Here is a 15,458-nt window from a genome sequence, read left to right as displayed (position 1 = left end):
CTCCTCTGGGTCCTTCCAGCCCTTCCACGTAACATGCAGTGCGATGAGACTTCGCATAAGGTAGACCAAGTTGTTAGCAGACCGTGACTGCTAGGTATCACTCTTGTATTTTGCATCTGTAGAGCGCTTAGGCTTGTCTGCTGATTATTCTTGACTTTTGGGTTGGTGCGGTGATGAGCTTGGCGCTCCCATTTTCGGATATTCAGAAAAGACTTGGCGCTCATACTCATGTGAACCGTGCGCTCCCCCAGATGCTTGATTCAACGACAAGAGCCACCAAGAAGATCGATGAATCAAATCCTGTGTGACGGATACCCATAACGAACATAGAAACACAGCTCCCCGGCAAACCCCTACCATCTTCTCAGCTGTCCGCCATTTCATAGAATTATTACCCGCCCGCAAAATGTCCGAAACAACCTCGGCCGTGATCGTCACCACCAGCATAATTGCCTTCATCACCGGCTTCGGGCTAGGCGTCTGGACGATCCGCGGGTCGCTGATCCCACCGAAGCTGGCCGTTGAGCGGCGCGCCAACTTGCACGACCCCATAGAGAGCGAAGAATCCGACGTCGACGAGGAAGAGACGCTGCTCGACCACGCGCCAAACTGGGCCAACAGCGAGGAGGCAGACCGGCGGCAGGGGCTGCGGCCGAGGGCTGCAGCAGCAGGATCAGCAGCAGCACCACCACTGTTCGGCGGCCAGGAGCCACAGTTGAGGATCAACCCCAATGAGGAGTGCAAATTGGTGCTGGTAGTGAGGACTGATCTAGGGATGACCAAAGGTATTTTTACTTTCAATCCATCAATCAAATATCACCCACACAAACCTCCTCCCCAACTCCCAACCGCCCCCAATTCTTACCCTAAAACAAACACCTAAAAACTGCTGACCCTTTGAATGTCCAGGCAAAATCGCCGCGCAATGCTCCCACGCCACGCTAGCGTGCTACAAAACCCTCTCCCGTGCCGCCCAGCAAACCCCGCAGTCCCCCGAGGCCCAGATTCTGCGGCAGTGGGAGCGCCTGGGCCAGGCCAAGATTGCGGTGCAGGTTAAGAACGAGGACGAGCTGTTGGCGCTCCTGGCTAAAGCGCGCAGCCTCGGGGTGACGGCTGAGGTGATCTCGGACGCCGGGCGGACGCAGATCGCGTCGGGCAGCCGGACAGTGCTGGGTGTCGGCCCTGCGCCCAAGAGTCTTGTGGATTTGGTTACGGGGGGGTTGAAGCTTTTATGAGCAGATTTTCAGTGGGCTGTAGGATGGATGGATAGGGAGTATTGGCTTGAGGGCGCTTGCAGGAAGGGGTATAAATAGATGTGGGGTGGCTATGGATGGGAAAATAGAATGGGAGTTGGCGCATTGTCTGGCGTACGGTATGGCGGCGTTCTCAGGTTGGAGTCGAGTCTTTGTGGATGGCGAGTAGAAGAAGCACGGTTTTTTCCGTCATTTTGGCGCTTGCGGCCTGGTCAACATGATGTAGTAGTGATATCCTTATGCTATAAATGATTTCAGAGAGACAGTATGATCTTGTTGATACACCCACATCTCATTCAAGTTGAATCCGTCCGTATATTGGGAATTGGGAAAGGCAAAGAAGTGGCAGAAAGAGAAGGTAGCCCGGGGGGACCACCGCCATTGACCGTTAGGCCACTTGGCGGTGGTCGGTGATACCTGGCGAAGCGGACCTCCTAAATCAGGGACCGGCAGCCGTTCTAACTCTTCTAGACCAAAGCACAAGATGTCCCCTTCCTAGCTTCATGCACCATGGTATCGATCAGACTATCGATTCCCGCGCACCAACACACAGGCACATAGACGCGAGCTGCGAGAGAGGGACAGCACAACCCAGTATGCTGGTATTAGGGTATCAAAATTTATTCCTTCCTGGCAAACCGCGCCAGCGCCGGCCCCAACTCGGCCTGCCGCTCCTTGTGCTTCTCGTCCTTCTTCTCCTGCATCTCCTTGTACATCTCTTCCACCTTGAGCCTCTTCTCGTCAATGATGTTCTTCTTGCGCTGCTTGCGCAGATACTTCTTCAGCGCCGTGTTCTTTCCCCTGGCCCGGTTCCGGATCTCCTCGGCAATGTCGACGGCGGGCGCATCAAGGTCCCTGTCGGCCTGGCGCTGCTTCTCGGACCGCAGGTCGAGATTGCCGATGAAGTTGGGATCCAGCGCGATCATCTCGGGCTGCAGCTTGTTCAGCAGCGCCTTGACCTCGCCCTCTTGCCGCTGCTTCTTGGTCTCGAACGGATTGACTTCGAGCGCGTCGTAGTTGGCCTCGCCGGCGCCTGGGATGATAACGGACGAGAACCCCTGGGCGTGCCCGATGCCGAGCACATCCTCGAATGGGCACCACCGCACCCGCTCGACCGACTGCCCGTCGCCGCCCCACGTCATGTAGGGGCTCTGAACTTTTTCTTGAACCGCCCTTTCTTTTGAGAATAGTCCCTTCCAGACAGTCGTATGTGTCCCCCACCCGACGGCTGTCAGGCCTGTGTCGGATATCGCGATGGATGATGCCGGTGACCTGGTAAAGTAGCTGGATACGGCCTCCTTGAAGTTGCGGATATCCCAGATGGCCATCCGGTTGTCCTGCCCTGCCGACACCATGTATCGCCCTTCACGGTCCACTGCCAGTGACCGTACGGGGCCTCTGTGGGCTAGGAGCTTCACCAGCGGCTCGGTGGAATTTGGTGACCACAGTGTGACGGTGCCGTTCTGCTGGCCGACGTGGAGGATGGCGTTGTATGGGTTCTGCGTTAGTGAGACAGGAGTGCCGAGCTTGGTAGGGATCTCGGCGACGATTTGACCGGTTGATGTGTCTTGGAACTTTAACTGGCCGCTGATACTCTGCTACACGTCAGCAATGGCCAAATGCCAAACAGCTCTTGGAGCGCTTACCAATGTGGCCAGGAGGAAATGGTAGGGAAGAAACTCCATGTGTGAAACTTCGACGTGTTTCCTGAGACAGTGGAGCTCGACGCCGTTCGCATCGTAAATGTAGACATACTTCTTCTGCGCGACGGCGAAAAACTGATTGTTGTGAAGAAAACGAGCATCCCGAACCGTCTCGCCCAGTTGCAGTTCACAACCGAGCTTGCCTTCCCGCCAATTCATGGTCGCGACGTGGCCTTTTCGCCCCGCCAGAATCAGATCGCCACCGTTCCTGCTGTACTCGCACACATAGGGCCCCAGAGCATCTAGTTTCAGCTCGAATTTCTTCTGCGCCACCTCGATGCCAACCTCCTTCTGAATCTCATCTTGGCGAACCCTGTACGTCCGTTCGAGTTCTGTCTCGGCTTCGAGGAAGCCCGAGGTGTTCTCGAGCAGGATTTCGGCCTCTTTCGCCTTCAGTGCTGCCGTCTTGTATTTGTTCTCGAGGTTGGTGAGGTTGCGCCGCAGCTTCTTGTCCTTGACATTCTTGACATCGATCTGCCGTCCGCGCCCATAGGCTCTCTTCGCTTGCCGTTCTCGACGGATGCGCTCCAGCTCCGTCTTGGAGCGAAATCCCGTGCGAGTGTTCTTGATAGCTAAAGCCCCGCTGGGCTGCTCAACCCGGGTCAGGGGAGCATCGACAGTGTCTGTTGTATCCATGTTGTTGAAAGCCGAAACTGTGCGATTGGGGATTCAAGTGTCGCGGCCGAGATCAAGTCGAGAGCCGACGATTTTGAGCCAGACCCACCAAAAAGTTCAAGTGAAAGCTCTTCATTGGTCACACAGCCATCGATAAGATAGACACACAAATCGAAAATCGCAAGAGTGCCCCGCCATTACCGCCCCCTCCTCGCTGCTCCTTGAACTTGGAGTATTCCAGTGTCTTGCAAATACTCCGGGCCTTCTGGTATTTGTTGTGCTTGTCATTCCCGCCAGTCAAAGTGGCGTCTCTTCCATTCCGTTTTAAGGCCGGCGGCGACGCAAAGATGCCCAGCGCAGTAGGCGGGGGCCACTCCCACAGAGCTACGACTAAGGTGTCGCACAAGCCGTTCAAATCGAGAAAAGCGACCAAGGGCCAACTGCGTGATGCTGCAAAAGGTAGGAGTCACGCCGGTCTGAGCTCAGATTGACGACTGCTTGGGAGCATATTCACGGCAATTACTTTCTCTCCTTCTACTCTCGCTGACCTCTTGATCAGGGAGAATCGCCGGCCAAAAAGGACAGCGCAAGACACCCCACCAGCAAGTCATGTCGAAACTCGACCGGCGGAACCAAGCCAAGCAGCGGCAACTTGAGAAAGCCCGCGAGCACCAGAAGGAGGCGTCTATCTTCGCCGGGAAGGATGGGGTCCCGCGCAACGTCGCAGTGATTCCTCTGTGTGCCGACACCGACACGACCTCAGCCATCCAGAGCCTGAACGCGAGCGTCGACATTGAGGCTGAGATACACGATGGGTGCTTCCGGGTTCCCGTGGACAGGTTCAAGCAAAAGTTGCAGTACTTGCCCCTGAAAAGGAACCTCGCTGCGTGCTTGGATGCTGCCCGGGTCGCTGACTTTATCGTCTTTGTTTTCTCGGCCGAGGTTGAGGTGGATGCCTTGGGCGAGCTGATTCTCCGGAGCGTCGAGAGCCAGGGCATGTCGACACTGTTCACTGTTGTCCAGGGGCTCAACAAGATCGAGCCCGCCAAGCAGAGGCTTTCAGTCGTTTCGTCCCTCAAATCGTACATCACCCACTTCCACCCAGAGCAAGACAAAATCTACAGCCTCGACAACCGACAAGAGTGTGCGAACCTGATGCGGTCACTATGCAGTACCACACCCAAAGGCATTCGGTGGAGGGATGAGCGGAGCTGGATGCTGGTCGAAGATGTTCAGTGGGCGACTTCGGGGATGGCGCCCACCATCCTCACAGGTGTTGTCAGGGGCAGGGGCCTGAAGGCAGACCGGCTAGTGCAAATCGGCGACTGGGGGACGTTCCAGATCGAAAAAATAACAGCCGCGCCGATTGCGACTCGGAAGAGGAGGGGAGACGACGCCATGATGGACGAAGCTACCGTGGAGGAGATGCTTGAGGAACCGACCGAAGACCGCGACGACCTTGACGACCTCGCGCCAGAGGACGCTGCCATGGACCATGATGACGACATGGATGCTGCGACCACAGCAACAGCCATGAAAAAGGGCGTGCTATTGGACGACCACCACTACTTTTCGGACGATGACACGGTCCAGGAGCTGCAGATGCCCAAGAAAGTTCCCAAGGGTACATCAAAGTATCAGGCTGCATGGTTTCTGGACGACGAAGACATATCGGACTCCGGGTCCGACCTGGAAGACTATGAGATGCAGGACGTCGAGGGTGGCGAGGAAGAAGCACGGCCAGAAGATGGAATGGAAGGTCTCACTGGGGATGCCATGACGGAGGGGGGGCCATCAGAATATGCCAAGTCAGTGGCGTTCATTGAGCCCGATGAGGATGAGGATGCCATGGCGCTCGAAGAATACAGGAAGAGCAAGAGGACAGAAGCCGAGGACGACTTGGAATTCCCCGACGAAATCGAGCTTCATCCCAATGTGCTTGCCCGGGAACGCCTGGCCAAGTACAGAGGCTTAAAGAGCTTGAGGTCAAGCCCCTGGCTGGAGGACGAGGATCGCGCGTTTGAGCCGGAGGAGTGGCAGCGGCTGCTGCGGATCCCTGACTACCAAGCATCCCGAATCCGGGCAGCCCGCGAAGCTCTGGTGGGCGGCGTGGCCCCTGGAACACGCGTCCACGTCTATATCAAGGGGCTACCGGTAGCAATTCAAAAGTCGTACGACTCCAGCCGCCCGGTTACGCTTTTCTCGCTCCTGCGGCACGAGCACAAGAGGACGGCTGTCAACGTCCTGATCAACCTTAGCTCCGACTACCCTACTTCTATCAAGGCGAAGGAGGAGTTGATTGTTCAGTACGGACCGCGGAGGTTCGTCATCAACCCTCTCTTCTCTCAGGGAGGCACCACACCCAACGACGTCCACAAGTACTGCCGGTACTTGCACCCCGGGCAGTCTGCCGTGGCCACGTTTATGGGCCCCGTCACATGGGGCTCGGTGCCGGTTTTGTTCTTCAAACGAACCGTTCCAGGTGCCGAAACGAAAGCCGAGGATGAGGAAGGGCCCAGCCTGCCGCTGACGCTCGTTGCCACGGGAACAACGCTGCCGCCGTCGACTTCACGCGTCATTGCCAAGAGGGCAATCCTCACGGGACACCCATACCACATACACAAGAAGATTGTTACCATTCGGTACATGTTCTTCAACCGAGAGGACGTCGAGTGGTTCAAGGCGCTGCCGCTGTGGACCAAGAGGGGTCGCAGCGGTTACATCAAGGAGCCGCTGGGTACGCACGGGTATTTCAAGGCGACCTTTGACGGTCGAATCAACCCGCAGGACTCGATCGGCGTCAGCTTGTACAAACGGGTGTGGCCGCGCAACGCCCGGCCGCTGGAGGGACCCCTGCTCGACCCAGCGCTGGTGCAGGAAGCCCAAGGGGACGCGATGGATGCCGACGTTGAGTGAATGCACAATCCATAGACTGCCCGACAGGGCTATGACGGCGTTTGGGATCAATCATATATCACGACTGGTACAATTCTCTCTTTATTCCATGGATATTCTGTTCTAGACAGCCGGGGTCCCTCTTTACATATACATAGGTTTTCCTTCAAACCTCCCCACCAAGCCTCTCAAGCCTCCCCTAGTTCCTCCAACCCCTCTGTCGGCCGTGGCCCGCCGACAGCCCTCCTCTGCTCCTCGGCACCGCTCGCCCTCCACGCACTCAGAATCAGATTCACAATATGCTCCACCCCAACGCCCTTCTTGACCTGCGCAAACACGGTCGGCCCACCCTCACGCATCTTGCGCGCATCGCGCTCCATGACGCCCAAGTCGGCGCCCACCGCCTCGGCAAGATCGGTCTTGTTGACAACCAGCAAGTCGCTCTGCGTGATGCCCGGCCCGCCCTTTCGCGGCACCTTGTCGCCGCCGCTCACGTCGATGACGTAAATGATGTAGTCGGCCAGCTCGCGCGAGTAGTTAGCCGCCAGGTTGTCCCCGCCGGACTCGATCAGGAGCAGGTCCGTGTCGAAGGCGCGGTGCAGGTCCTCGAGCGCCGCCAGGTTGGCGCTGATGTCCTCGCGCACGGCCGCGTGCGGGCACCCGCCCGTCTCGATGGCGCGGATGCGCTGCGAAGGTAAGGCTTTGTGCCGCGTCAGGAACTCGGCGTCCTCGCGCGTGAAGATGTCGTTGGTTACGGCCGCGAGGGAGTGTGAGGTGCGCAGGGTGCGGGAGAGGGCTAACATGAGGGCTGTTTTGCCTGATCCTACGGGGCTGTTTTGTCGGGGAGAGAGGGAAGGGGGTGGTGGTTAGTGAGGGTTGCTGTGGTTTTGACAGGGGGGGGGGGCGGAGGGAAACCGTCCTACCCGCCTATGCCGATGGTGAAGGCCCGGTCGGCCCAGCTGCGGCCCTCGATCAGGGGCATCTCCCGGCCCAGGTAGGACCCGGGCCCGTCGAGGATCTCGTGGCTGTGGCCGTGCTCGGCCGCGTTGAAGGTGTCGTGCGAGTGCGAGTGCACGCCGTCGTGGGAGTGGTTTGCCATGGCGGTTGTTTATGGTTATTTGGTGTGACGGCCGGAATAGAGGTGAGATTTCGTGCAATACAAAGAACTGGAACGGCAAATTGAGAGCGGTGGAAGTTGTGTCGAAGCCGATCTTCTTTCCGAGCTTGAGCTTGCCATCCACACAGGAGGGGTAGGCTATTGGAGGGGTAGCTCTGAATGAGGGGCATGTTGGCGTGGGGGTCACATGTTATCAGATATCTGCACTAGCCCTGACCCTCACGTCACAGCTGTTCGAGCATGCTCCACTTCAAAATGCCGGAACAGGCAACTGCAGGAACGGAAACTCCATCTGATCCCTCCGAGGAAGGCGTGGGCCAGACATCAGTCGAACAATGTGCTTATTCGTCTTGGACTGGATATATCTTATGGTGCTGTGACGTCCACCCCGAAACTCCTCGTTCGCGGGGACACCGCTCGCCTGCAAACAGCTGTACCCAGGCCTCTTTATTAGTCTTGAGCAACCCAAGGATGCTGCAACGCCTCCCGCGCCGTGATCCTCCGCGAAGGGCCCATGCAGGTCACCGTGGAGATGAGATCCATGAACTTGGGCTCCACCTGCTGCCACCTCCCAAAGGGCAGCCTCGGGCTCCCCCTCGCTGAAGGTACAGAATAGTTCCTTGAGACGCTTGACAAACGGATTACCGTCTTCTCCGTGATAAACAATAAAGCCCTCGAAATCCTCCATCTCGCTGGCGAAGAAGGACAGGTGGCGCCGGAGTATTGACTCGGCCTGGTTCTCGGGGGGGCACGGTGACACTCGTCTGAATCAAAACACCATCCTCCCTGTCCACACAAAATATTGCCTGCAGTGCCTGCTGGTCAGCCAGCTACCTGTTGTAATCTGTTTTCTGCTCATCGAATAACTCACCACGATGGCGAAGGAGTAGACGTCGGATGGAGTGTTCTGGGTTCCCCTTACCCAAGCCTCCGGGCTTCTCCAGAAGTGATTCTCCGACAGGCGGTCTGCGAGGCCCTTGGCCTTGGGCGGGAGGATCACGGCAGCGTCCAGGTCGGTGACCTGGACATTGCACCATCCAAGGTCGCCATTGGACTGTTTGAAAGAATCCATCATGATGTTTGTGGATTTGATATCTGTGAGACCATGTCAGCAACAACATGTCACAATTCTGTAAGAGAGTGACGGACTGGTGTGGATGATGTTCTTGTCGTGCAGATCAGCGAGGCTGGCGAGAGCATCCCTTATCATGGCCTTTTTGGCGGCGGAAGAAAGAGCTGCGATGTTGATACGGAGCAGTCCCTTCTCGAGATGGGGGCAGACGAGAATATGCCGCTCGGGAATGCTATCTACGGTGCTGTTCGGACATGCGGAGAGTGCTCGACGTGCTTGTGTAGCGAAATAACATAGTCGAAGTCGCCGGTGATGATATCTTTGAGAATGAACTGCTTCCCATGGTGTCTACAATTGGGGAGGTACTTAGGATCTTCCGTCCTCTGGCCATGAATCCGGACAGATCTCAAGGAAAGGGGGTTATCCTACGTCGCGCGGTACACATACCAAATCCTTCCAGCGGCATGTCGCTCGGAAAGCACTTTGTCAACGACATAGCACTTGCCCAGCGATGACTTGAGCTGTAGTCCTGTGGGCAAAGGCTGCTGTGCGATGGCGGACACCCAGGTGCGGGTGGAGACAGAAGATATGCTGGCAAACCCATGGGAACAGTGTTGGGTTGTGAGGCGAATTCTGCGGGCGGGAAAGCGTGGCGCCGAAGAAGAACACAGGACTGGTCAAGTGAAAGAAGACGGCGACGAAGCGTCGGCGCAGATGATTGGACTGCGCGGGGTCCGACTGCAAAAAGACGCTGCGATTGTTTTGCTGCTGTGGGAAGCAGCAAGTGCTTCCCGCTCCCGTCCCGTTCCCCAGAAGGATCTTCCCATCTTGGCGGCCGGTCAGCTGGAAACCTTCTGCATGACTGCAGACGCGAAAGCCCAACAAAAACCTGCTCATTCCTGCTCCAGTGTCCTGGAATAAGCACAAAGCCTTCTTCTCTTTTCCGTTCCCGGGCTGCTTTTACGGTTGGAGCTGTCTCCTCCATCACCCTTTCAATTCCTTTTTATCCCTTCTGTTGCATCTCGGCCAGGCAGCTGGGAGGCAAAGCATCGCACGGACTCACTGTGGCATCATGAGAGGACACATTCGGTCTCAAGACATGACCAAAACAAAATGCTCATTGCGCGCATTTCTGTCGGAGGAGGGCCAGGGCGGCTCTATGCCAAGGACTTGCGAGGGTGTGGGAGACGGGTGTGCTGCGGTTGGCGTTGCGGGCCAGCTGCTTCCGTTACCGTTACTTCGGGTGATCCCTCGATGACAGCTTCAACGCTTGTGATCCCGATGGTTCTCGGGTTTTATGCTCTAGCATTGGACAATGCTGTTCAGGATGGAATAGAAATAGGACAAGGATGCCGTGGCTGTTCCTCATCTTCACTCAGTCCTCGACCTGCTTCACTTGCTTGTTTTCCAACGACCTCTTTGTTTACGCCCCCCTGAATAAAGAGTCACTCCCCTTTTTGTAAGCTAGACGGCGTTATTTAGCTGTCATCCACCGACGCCATGATGCTCCCAGTCCTTTCGAACCCTGGACTCCTCATAACGAGTCTCACGGTCGTCATGTCCCTCATCAGCCCAGCCGCTGGGGCCTCCGTCCACTCTCGCACCGAGGACAAGAGCTGCGGGTCCGGTATGTGTCTACCCACCAAAGCTTCCACTCAGGACAGCCACCAACACGGCCTAGACAAGTCCCCCCCGCGCCACTTTGGCTTCCTCCTCCCGCGAGCCTTCTCGGTCCTCGACGTCTTCGGCCCGCTCGAGGTCTTCCAGGCGCTCGCGCGGCAGACCAAGCTCGACCTCTCAATGCTCTCCCGCACCATGGACCCGGCCAAGACCGAGACGATCCACGCGGCCATGAACAGGTTCAACTCGTCCTTCTTCCCGCAGGTTGTTGTCACCCACACGTACGCCGACAAGCCGCCTATCGACGTGCTCGTTGTCCCCGGCGGCGCCGCGGCGCGGAGCCCGGACCTGGGTCCCGAGCTCGAGTACATTAGGAAGGCGTTCCCCAAGCTCAAGTATCTGATCACCATCTGCACCGGCGCCGGCATCGCCGCGCAATCAGGTGTCATGGACGGTTACAGGGCGACGACGAACAAACAAGCGTGGAAGCAGATGACGGCCATGGGGCCCAAGGTCAAGTGGTGAGTTGCCTTTCCATGCCTCAAGCCGTTGTAAATAACAGAGGCGGGTACTGACCCAGTTTCTCTTTCAGGGTCTCGCCCGCCCGCTGGGTCGAGGACGGCAAGGTCTGGAGTTCCTCAGGGGTATGTCCAGTTTTACATCCTCCCCTCGATTCTTAAGCACCATCTGGTCCGGTCTAATTCACTCAAAAAAACAGGTCACGGCTGGCATCGACCTGGCCCTTGAGTTCATCAGACAGAAATACGAGAACGGCACCGCCATTGCCGAGGCTATTTCCGGCGCCATCGAGCATACCCCGATCCTGGACTGGCGTGAGGACCCGTGGGCTGCCAAGTTCAACGTTACGCCGCAGAACTAGGTACCGGCACTTCTTGCTTGGTGATACCAGATAATCCGCAGATCAGGTGGTCGACAGGATCTAGAATTGGCGGCTAAATCTCGTGATGTCTTCGTAGAAACCGTAAATAAATCCGGACCGAGAATCAGTTTGATGATGGCAACAAGACCTAGCTGCTTCCATTGGCGCGGAGTTGGTTAAACAGGCTCTCGACTCGACGTGGAGTGTATTTAGGGTAGACAGCTGATCAGCTATGTACGTAAGCTAGGTTTTCCTCTGACCCAGCTGCGTAATGTGCAACACGAGCAGTGCTTATGTATGACCCCGTTGTTGGGTTGAGTGCCGATATGCCATGAGAATGGGCAAGACATGAAGAATCGAAAAATGGTGCCGCCAAGGCACAGAGCATAAGGTCCAATGGAGGAGATAAGTCGTATTCCCCACCGCGTCGCCGGCTTTCAACAACAGCCTCACAACAACCCCTTCGCTTCACCACCTCGCTTCACCACCTCCCTGACAACTTACACCCAATCCTCAGTTCCCTCACCCCCTCTCCTCCGCCTACATAATTCAACGCCACCCAACACCACCCAACACCAGCCCCTTTCCCAAGTATTATCCCGCCTTCTCAGACCCGACCGATCCCCTACCGTACAGATGCCCCATCACACTCCCACTCCCACCGCCTCCAGTCCCTCCTCCATGTCCACCCCGTCCCTCCCCAACCACAACAGCAGCAGCAGGAGTCCGGACCGACGACCCCAATCCGGTCCCGGTCCCCATATCCTCCCCAATCCTCAACAGCCCAAACACACCCTCCCACGAGTCAACATTGACATGCGCAAACCCCCTGCCCTCGTCCCGCTGCTCGCGATACCAGTCCAGCGTCGGCACAAACCGGTACCCCATGTGCGTCGTCGGCGCCGCGGCACTATCAGCGGCACTGCGCGCGCGCGCGAGGCGGGCTTCTTCGTACAGGCGATTGATGCAGCGCGATCGGGACGGGCCAAGGCCGGGCTGCTTGTTATTATTGTTGTGGCCGCGGGGCGGGTGGAAGATGATGCGCGTGTCTTTGTCGACTTCGTTGTCGTCTCGTTCTTCTGACATGGAGGCTGAGGAGGAAGGGGAAGGCAGGCGGGGGCCGCCGTTCTTGTAGTTTGGCTGGGAGTCGATGTCCATGCGGTCTTGCTCGACGAACAGCGGCGAGCCGGGTTTAACGGGAGCAGCGGTAGTCGGGGCTGTGGGGGTAATGGTTGGAGAAGACGAGCCGAGCTTGACCTTGCGGTATCCCTTGCTCTCCATTACGTGCTCTGGTGCCGGAAGGTAATTCCTGATGTCGGACAGCATCTCTTTGAGGAATAGCAAAGTGACGTCTAGAGAATACGGCGAGTCGCACTGCTGTGGCCAGTCCCACCCGCCAAACCACACTTGATCGAGGTATGTACCGTTGTTTTTTTCGTCTCCGTGGTCCCGAACGTGCTGAAGCAGCTGTCGCTGCATGAAGATGAGGTCTTTTTCAGCGGGAACTTGTCCATTGGGATATCGGGTTCTCGCTGCCGGGTCCCATATGATGACTTCGCACCGCCTATGGGGCTTCCGGTGCGGGTTGACCGGCCGGTAGACGGCAATCCAGGGATGCCGTTCGACCGGTTTCGGCGGCGGAGGCGGATCCCACTCCTTGTCAATGGTATAAAAGAAGCCAATGTATGTGTTGTATCCGCGCATGGGTCCATAAGGCTTTCCGTTAGGCTGACGACCCCCATCATCCTTATAGCATGCACCAAAGGGGTGAGTGAAGGAGAACCAGTCATGAATCCTGAGGAACCTCGCACTGAAATCCCCAAAGTGTTCCGCCATCGACAAGTCCACCCAGGAGACAGGAAACTTGTAGATCATCCATTGCGCCCTGAAGCCATCCAGGCCCGTAAGATGGTCAAGATACTCGGCAAAGCACTCGCTGGCTTCCCTATGAATGAGATCGCTCCGGAAAGCCCACGGACCCTGGCTAAGGCCGACCCGCATGGTTCCGTCCGCGGCCACTAGCATGTTTGTGTCGCTGCCGTTGGCGTCCGCCCCCGGCCCCTCGAGCTGGTCGTTCCTTTCCTGGAGGACTTCCAACACTGCATCAGGATCGTTGAGGGTAACATTTGAGTATTTTGGAATCCGAACAATCCGTTCTCCTTTCCTGGACCCGAATTGACTGATGATCTGACTCGAGCCGATGACATGGAACTTGCGAAACTGGTCTGCTCGCAGCGTCGCCCACCATCCAAACCAGTTAACCAAGCTTTGCTCATCGTTCGGGTCGATTGACGGGTCCGCATATACCAGCTGGCTGTTCTCCTCGTCATGCGCGAAGTGGCCGGCATTGGCCATCCGAGCAAGGTGCAGGTCCGCAGCGAATTCAGCCACCACGTACCGGCACCTGCAGTCCTCCCTGCTCAGCGCGCTGAGATTCTCTTGTATCTCGAGCTGCAACTCGCCCGGTGAATTCAGAAGGTCTTGCCGGGCTTGGTATCTCTCGTTGGCCAACTCCTTCAGGTATTCGTGGATGTTGTAGGCGGTGACGAGGCGGTACATAAAGTTCCCTTCCCATCTCCTAAACCACTCAAAAAACCGGAGCGAGCGCCGGGGCTCGGACACCAAGAAACTTGGAGTGAGAAAGATAGCCGTGCGGTATGGGAACAGCCGTGTAAGGCGAATGTCTCCCGGGGCCGCCGACGGCTCGGACACCGATATGGAGGGATACAAAGGCAGACCGTGAACGGGCTCTGAAATGCACCAATATTCGTCGTTCCTGCCGAGGAGGTACTTGGAAAGCTTCGGAAACCGACGCATGCTCCACGCCAGCGTCTCGTGGATGATGACGACTCCTGGAACTCCGTTGGGGGGGTCGACCCGAGCTCGAAAGGCATCCCAGCCTCCTGCTTGGTGGCTTGTGAAGATCTGGCATGTTGGATTACACGCCCGCAACCAGCAGAACAGAGCATGTCCAATTTCGCTTCTCGAATCTGGGATTGCCAGGAAGAAATTGTGGACAGGCGTCTTCGTGAACCCGGGGAGGAGCTTGTTGTAATCGAAATCAAAGAACCGCTTCATCATCAGCTCTCGCAGGGGCTTCTGATCTTCGTTCGCCGCTTTTGCCTTTGGATCCAATGAGGCAGCCACAGGGGGCAACAAGACGGCTGGGTTACTGACCTCCGGCGAGGAGAATATCAAAAATCGGAGGGGCGCCTCGAAAGGGGTTGCGGAATCTTGATCAGGCGAAAGTAGTTTCCATTCCTCGCATTTGGTGGAATACACCAGGACATTGTAGTCTGTCTCGGTGTAATAGAGACCAAGCATGCCAGTGGTCAAGTACTCTGCCAGTCGGTCCAGGGCCGGTCCAACTTCTTTGGAGACGATAGTTCCACTGGCCAATGCCTCTTTGATTAACCCTCCAATCTTGAGAGCGGCGGTCTTCGCGAAGCAGCTATGCGTGAATTGTAGCGTTCCTTTGGCAGCAAAATCGGCAAGCCATGCATGTTGGTGCGATGCTTCTCGAGGCAGACCATTGAAAGTCACCTCGACAGACGACTGGCCGACTATCAGCTTCTTGTCTAAGCTCTGGAATCCTTGAAAATACTGCGTCCACTGGTTCTGGGCCAAGTCGGGGTTCTGCTGAGCAGGAGGAGGGGGAGGTGATCGCAGGATTTCGGAGTGTCCTCGACTGAAAGGAACGTCAAGGTCCATTTGTTCCGGCTCTTGAACAAAGAGGGACTCGTCTTCATCCAAAATCCGGACAGACTTCTGAGGTGCAAACCCGACGGACTTCCGTTTCTTTGTCGGAGGTCCCGCATTTGGGTCTCTCAGAGCCGGCCTCGGGCGAAGGGGAACTGATGGTTGGGCTGGCCGAGATTCGCGTGTTGGAGACACCTCTTGTTGCGGAGAGAGCTGTGTAGGGCTCGGGACGAACGAGGCCCCTGAGCTTTGCCTGCGAATGGTTTGTCCGGTGCGAAGATCCTGCAGGGCCAACTGTGCAGGATCAGCGGGGATATCTTCCTTGCCTCGACTCCCCAGTTCCGCCTTTCTAATATATCGAAGTTTGTCAAAGTGTTTCGGTGCCTTGGTTGGGTCCGATATGACATCTTTGAGACTAGCGCGTTGCTTCCTCACCTTGCCACCAGTGAAGATATTCCCCGTTGGCTGTGCCATGCTCTTCTTCGCCGTGAGCGTCCTGCATGCTCTGAGACTTGATTTGGACAAGGGCCCAGCTGTTGATGCTGATTTTGGAATGGAAGTGGTAGGGCGCGTCTTGGATTCCGGGAGCGCGCCCGCAGCCGGT

At 56.9% G+C, this 15,458-nt stretch overlaps 6 protein-coding genes across 6 annotated transcripts; 3 read left to right on the top strand and 3 right to left on the bottom strand.

Moving 5' to 3' along the window:
- Positions 1–406: 406 nt before the first annotated feature.
- Positions 407–1,235, top strand: N657DRAFT_656742 (PTH2-domain-containing protein; the record flags this gene model as incomplete). The annotated part of the gene is made up of 2 exons (XM_062794734.1): positions 407–785; positions 910–1,235. The coding sequence occupies 2 exons, from the start codon at positions 407–409 to the stop codon at positions 1,233–1,235; spliced, it is 705 nt and encodes a 234-aa protein (XP_062646371.1).
- A 638-nt stretch (positions 1,236–1,873) lies between these two features.
- Positions 1,874–3,592, bottom strand: N657DRAFT_656741 (BING4CT-domain-containing protein; the record flags this gene model as incomplete). Its single annotated transcript, XM_062794733.1, has 2 exons — positions 1,874–2,848; positions 2,900–3,592. 2 exons carry the CDS (start codon positions 3,590–3,592, stop codon positions 1,874–1,876), a joined length of 1,668 nt encoding a protein of 555 aa, XP_062646370.1.
- A 326-nt stretch (positions 3,593–3,918) lies between these two features.
- N657DRAFT_681602 (DUF663-domain-containing protein) lies at positions 3,919–6,487 on the top strand (the record flags this gene model as incomplete). The annotated part of the gene is made up of 2 exons (XM_062796405.1): positions 3,919–4,030; positions 4,131–6,487. 2 exons carry the CDS (start codon positions 3,919–3,921, stop codon positions 6,485–6,487), a joined length of 2,469 nt encoding a protein of 822 aa, XP_062646369.1.
- Positions 6,488–6,553: 66 nt separating this feature from the next.
- Positions 6,554–7,755, bottom strand: N657DRAFT_620509 (urease accessory protein-like protein). The gene is made up of 2 exons (XM_062790592.1): positions 7,390–7,755; positions 6,554–7,297 (listed from the first exon to the last, which is right to left on the bottom strand). The coding sequence occupies exons 1-2, from the start codon at positions 7,563–7,565 to the stop codon at positions 6,655–6,657; spliced, it is 819 nt and encodes a 272-aa protein (XP_062646368.1). The 5' UTR covers positions 7,566–7,755; the 3' UTR covers positions 6,554–6,654.
- Positions 7,756–8,033: 278 nt separating this feature from the next.
- Positions 8,034–9,515, bottom strand: N657DRAFT_664504 (kinase-like protein; the record flags this gene model as incomplete). The annotated part of the gene is made up of 8 exons (XM_062795242.1): positions 8,034–8,172; positions 8,222–8,322; positions 8,455–8,678; positions 8,733–8,877; positions 8,910–9,003; positions 9,085–9,288; positions 9,330–9,406; positions 9,507–9,515. The coding sequence occupies 8 exons, from the start codon at positions 9,513–9,515 to the stop codon at positions 8,034–8,036; spliced, it is 993 nt and encodes a 330-aa protein (XP_062646367.1).
- A 643-nt stretch (positions 9,516–10,158) lies between these two features.
- Positions 10,159–11,415, top strand: N657DRAFT_620505 (class I glutamine amidotransferase-like protein; the record flags this gene model as incomplete). Its single annotated transcript, XM_062790591.1, has 4 exons — positions 10,159–10,288; positions 10,337–10,796; positions 10,868–10,919; positions 10,994–11,415. 4 exons carry the CDS (start codon positions 10,159–10,161, stop codon positions 11,153–11,155), a joined length of 804 nt encoding a protein of 267 aa, XP_062646366.1. The 3' UTR covers positions 11,156–11,415.
- Positions 11,416–15,458: the final 4,043 nt, after the last annotated feature.

Source organism: Parathielavia appendiculata (genome assembly GCF_033297405.1).
Source record: "Parathielavia appendiculata strain CBS 731.68 unplaced genomic scaffold N657scaffold_8, whole genome shotgun sequence".
In the NCBI taxonomy this organism is placed as follows: domain Eukaryota; kingdom Fungi; phylum Ascomycota; class Sordariomycetes; order Sordariales; family Chaetomiaceae; genus Parathielavia; species Parathielavia appendiculata.
Note: the sequence above shows the minus strand (reverse complement) of the source record. Positions and strands in the feature narration are given on the sequence as shown.

Excerpts from the sequence above, each read along its gene's own strand:
- N657DRAFT_620509 (XM_062790592.1), bottom strand. The coding sequence starts at position 7,565 with ATGGCAAACCACTCCCACGACGGCGTGCACTCGCACTCGCACGACACC. Across the intron at positions 7,298-7,389 it reads TTCACCATCGGCATAGGCGG|CCCCGTAGGATCAGGCAAAA; the intron begins GTAGGACGGTTT and ends CCGACAAAACAG.